The sequence below is a fragment of the Cryptomeria japonica genome, chromosome 4, assembly GCF_030272615.1.
Source record: "Cryptomeria japonica chromosome 4, Sugi_1.0, whole genome shotgun sequence".
In the NCBI taxonomy this organism is placed as follows: Eukaryota; Viridiplantae; Streptophyta; class Pinopsida; order Cupressales; family Cupressaceae; genus Cryptomeria; species Cryptomeria japonica.
The window spans coordinates 178,804,656-178,809,077 of NC_081408.1; the positions used below are offsets into that span (position 1 = coordinate 178,804,656).

General features: G+C 31.6%; 1 protein-coding gene across 2 annotated transcripts; it reads left to right on the forward strand.

The window, feature by feature from the left end:
• Positions 1 to 1,198: 1,198 nt before the first annotated feature.
• Positions 1,199 to 3,730, forward strand: LOC131032033 (uncharacterized). Of its 2 annotated transcripts, none has more exons than XM_059219679.1 (6): positions 1,199 to 1,348; positions 1,531 to 1,773; positions 1,909 to 2,172; positions 2,300 to 2,563; positions 2,705 to 2,968; positions 3,081 to 3,730. In XM_059219679.1, the coding sequence occupies exons 1-6, from the start codon at positions 1,232 to 1,234 to the stop codon at positions 3,675 to 3,677; spliced, it is 1,749 nt and encodes a 582-aa protein (XP_059075662.1). In that variant the 5' UTR covers positions 1,199 to 1,231; the 3' UTR covers positions 3,678 to 3,730. The 2 variants fall into 2 exon arrangements, with proteins under 2 accessions (XP_059075662.1, XP_059075663.1); XM_059219680.1 differs by having other exon boundaries at positions 1,234 to 1,348; positions 1,550 to 1,773.
• The last annotated feature ends 692 nt before the right edge of the window (positions 3,731 to 4,422 follow it).

The following is a 4,422-nucleotide window of genomic DNA, read 5'->3' on the forward strand; positions in this document are numbered from 1 at the left end:
TATATCTATAAACATCATTAGGATTTTTTTAAACATAAATATTTTCCTTTCACTAAAGCCCTATTCCATATTCAATGGTTTAGTAAAATGGATCAAAGATGAGAAAGAAGTATAAATTAACACTTATGGTACTATTGTAAGTTGGTGATAAAATGCTCTATAATGTGCTCTTTGTGTGATGATGTAATGTGAATAAGAACTCTTGGGTTTATTTTTGTATGGTTTGAGATGAATTAGAATTTGTCTTCAAATACAATACTTTACACATTACAAATTTTGCACTCAATTTAAGACATAATGTCTAATTGATTGGAGTTAAAATGACCTAAACTTAAGTTTGAATTTTGAAATTTTTTATGTCATTTATTTCTTTTTTGAAACTAACCAGGTATATAAATGGATGAATTTAAAATATAAACTAATACTTGAAAATGTAAATAAATAGAATTCAATTATATTCATTTTATTTATTAACTTTTATACTAAAATATGTCACTTTCACACTAACCAATACACTTCGAATAACCTTCAAAACGAAACCAAAATAAAAAATAAAAAATGAATATACATTGTCACTAGTACAAATATTATACTTATTATTTAAAATAATTTATATATAAAAATAGATATAAAAGTTGTCTATAAAATATAAGTAATAATAAAGAGGTAATAAAAAAATTTGCTTTGAGAACACAAGAATAAAACTAAACATGTAAAAGAAATAAAACAAATTACGATGAATCTGGTGACCATTTAACTCTTGAGTAAATACACATTTTATAAGAGAAAGAAGTACATAAAGTGGTGGCGTAGTAAGAAGCTTTTAAAGGAAATTTCACGGAAGAAAATGTGGAATTTTGTCTGAAGAAGAAAAGCATAATAATAGCTTGGAAAGCTTGGAAAAGCACAGAATTGATTCCCCTAGTTTACGCTAAACTCTCTATTTCAAGAAAAGAATGATGCACTTGACCAATCCAAATGAAATGGCTTACCATGTTCTAGGAAGCTAAACAAAGATGAAGGAATAATTCTAAAACCAAATGGTGAAACATAGAACATAGTAATTAAAGTAAAAGCAAGTAGAATACCTTAGGCCGTAAGATGTCTGGGGATTCTTTCGTAACAAGTTCTATCTGCTCTCTTATAAATTTACAATTTTCCCTGATGTCCTCACATTCATTTCTCAACATTAATCTGGGTTTCGTTTGTCAGTAGTTCTTAAGAAGATAATATGGCATCTTCTGTAGTTGATGAAGTTGTCAGAAAACTTGGTGAGTTGATACCTAAGGAGGCTGGACCAGACCTCCCAATAGAAGAAGATGCATCCCCCACAAGAACATTTGATAACGTAAAGTGGAGGAGAACTACTGTGATAGAGAGCCACTTTGACAATAGAATCATTGATACAAATTTTCCAATTATTTTTTTAATCATTGAATTGGTGTTGTTTAAGAAAAATGTAAAATAAATATCATGTCGTTTCATTTGTATTTTCTTTATTTGATCTTTTTTTATTTTTTTATTTATCAGATTATGGTGTCTAATGTAGATTTTGCTCCGAGAGAAGATCCAGCTATTGTTGCATTCAATCAATTGAAAGTAACATCTCTTTCAATTGAACAAGATCCTATTGTACTAGACCTCCCAATACAAAAAGATGCACCATTCATCAATACATGTATGAAAGTAAATTCGAAGAGAACAAGTGTGAAAGAGAGCAACTTCAACAATCAAATAATTTGTAGCAATTTTACACCTCATCCCTATCAACAAGTAATAAATAATTGCCCTATTTTTATTTTTATTTTAAATTGTCTTTGATTGTGGTTTAAAAGGAGCTATTGTGAAAATGTATTGTCTTTTCATTGCTATTTTCTCTTTTTGACATTTTGGTTGTTTATTCACCAGAATATGATGTCTAACAAACAGTTTTCTCCAAGAGAAGATCCAACTATTGTTGTGGTTGATCAATCAAGAGCGGCACCTCTCCCAATAGAACAAGCTCCTCTTGTGCTTTCTCAATTGGCTGCACAGAACCTCCCAATAGAAGAAGACGCACTCTCCACAAGTACATTTCAAAATATAAAGTGGAGGAGAATGGGTATCTTAGAGAGTGATTTCAACAATCATACAATCAAAAACAATGTTACATCACATCTATACCAAAACGTGGTAAATACTGTTATACTTTTTTTTTTCAAACAATTTCTTTGATCAATTCCAAAAGAGCCATTATGCAAACATCATGTCTCTTCACTTTTAGTCTTATAATCTGACATTTTCAGTCTTTATTTGTTAGAATATGATGTCCAACAAAGATTCTACTCAAAGAGAACATCCAACCATTGTTTTGTTCGATCAATCGAGAGAGCCATCTCTCCCAACAGAACAAGCTCCTGTTGCACTTGCTCAATCAACTACACCAAAACTCCCAATAGAAGGAGATACACCCTCTACAACTACATTTGAGAATTTAAAGTGGAGGAAAACAAGTTTCATAGAAAGCAGTTTCAACGATCAAATAGTCAATAGAAATTTTACACCTCATCCCTACCAAAACGTGGTAAATAATTGTTCTATTTTATTTTACAAAATTTATCTTTGACCATTGAATCACATGTGGTTTAAGAAGAGCAATTATGCAAATATCATGTCTTTTCATTTTTACTATTCCTATTTTACATCCTCAATGTTTGCTTGTCAGAGTATGATGTCTAGCAAAGAATTTTCTATGAGAGAAGATCCAACTATTGCTATGTTTGATCAATTGGGAGTATCACCCCTCAGAGTAGAACAAGATCCTCTTGCACTTGCTCTATCCACTATACCAAGCATTCCAATAGAAGAAAATGCATCCTTCATAAGTACATCTGGGAATGTAAAGTGGAAGGAAACATATGTGATAGAGAACAACCTCAACCATCAAACGATTTCTAACAATTTAACAACTCATTCTTATCAAAAAGTGGTAAATAATTGTCTTATTTTTAGTGACAAAAATTTATATTTAAGTATATTTTGAAAAAAGCTACTATCTCTTCTTCAATTTTTTTATTTAACATTCTAATTTTATTTCCCAGATGTCCAAAAGAGATTCTACTCTGAGAGAAGATCCAGCTATTGTTGCATTCGATCAATCGGGAGCAACACCCCTTCAAGGAAAAGCAGCTTCTAGTGTGCCTGCTCAATCGACCGCACTAGACCACCCAATAAAAAAAGATGCGCTAAATCAATTGGTAGATGCTCACCCCCAATACATTCCATCCGTTGTACAGGTTGCGCTCGGCTTGTTTGCAGCAAGCTTGGCTCTCATGTTGGAAATGTTCGACAAAGGGGGCAACACCATTTCTTTCAACTTATTTTTGGTCACAGACATGTTGGCTCTAGTCACTTCATTGGCTCTTGCTATGATTGTCACCTTTGAGTTTCTTGGGAAAGCTGCATGGTTGATGAAAATCATTACGTGGGTTGTAGCAGCATGCTTTCTTTTGGCTGTCGTGGCTGCTATGTTTGTTTTGATGATACCTATCGTCAAATGGATTGTTGTGAGCTTTATTGTTGCAGGTGCCATGGTAGTGGCATTGCTAAGATACAGAGCTTTCATTTTCCCCACTCAATATGATACACTGCTTGACATTCAAATTTGTCAACAATACCAAGGTCTTAATGCTGTGTAATATCACTAGCGAAGCCAAAGTTGGTTTTTTGAAATGTAATTTGCTTTGCTCTACCTTTCTTATTCAGATTAATAATTGATGGTACCTTTGGGAATCTATAAGATTACGAGGGTCATTCTCTTAGATCAGCCCCTTGGTATGGCAAATATTTGTAAATGATGAGCAATCTTACAAATGTCTATTAAATGAACTATAGTGTAGAAATATTCTTTTTAATTATTCAATTGAAGAGTTCTTATAATGAATGGTTCTTGAATGTTAATGATAATATAATAAACGTTTGGATGACATGGTAAATGAGTGCATTTGAATGTCTTTGAATGTCTTTAAATGTCACAATGTTTAACAATACATTATGTGAAATGTGAACAAAATTACACCATGGTGAGAGTAGAATAGGTGGGAATCAACAAATTTTGAATGCAAAGTTTCAAATTTTAGGAATTAAATTTGAATAAGTGAAATTGATTCCACATTGTAGGATTGCCTTAAGAAAATGAAATAATAACACTTTAATGTACTTAGAATAAACATATGGGAACATTTGTGAATAATGGGATGGTAAGTGTTAAAATTTATGGGAATGTTTTTTTAGATATGGAAAAAGATAATGTTGAAAGTATAGAAATTCGAAAAGGTGGCAATAAGTGAAGGATAGGGGAATGAGCCCTACTTTGTACAAGATTTTACCATCTATAACTATATAATTTCAATGATTATTTTCTACTTTTCAATTAGTTCTAAA

What these genes read in the sequence shown, in the direction of transcription:
- LOC131032033 (XM_059219679.1), top strand. Translation starts at nt 1,232, where the DNA reads ATGGCATCTTCTGTAGTTGATGAAGTTGTCAGAAAACTTGGTGAGTTG. An exon ending in CCACAAGAACATTTGATAAC is followed by an intron (nt 1,349 to 1,530) that starts GTAAAGTGGAGG and finishes TTTATTTATCAG; the next exon opens with ATTATGGTGTCTAATGTAGA. An exon ending in CACCTCATCCCTATCAACAA is followed by an intron (nt 1,774 to 1,908) that starts GTAATAAATAAT and finishes TTTATTCACCAG; the next exon opens with AATATGATGTCTAACAAACA.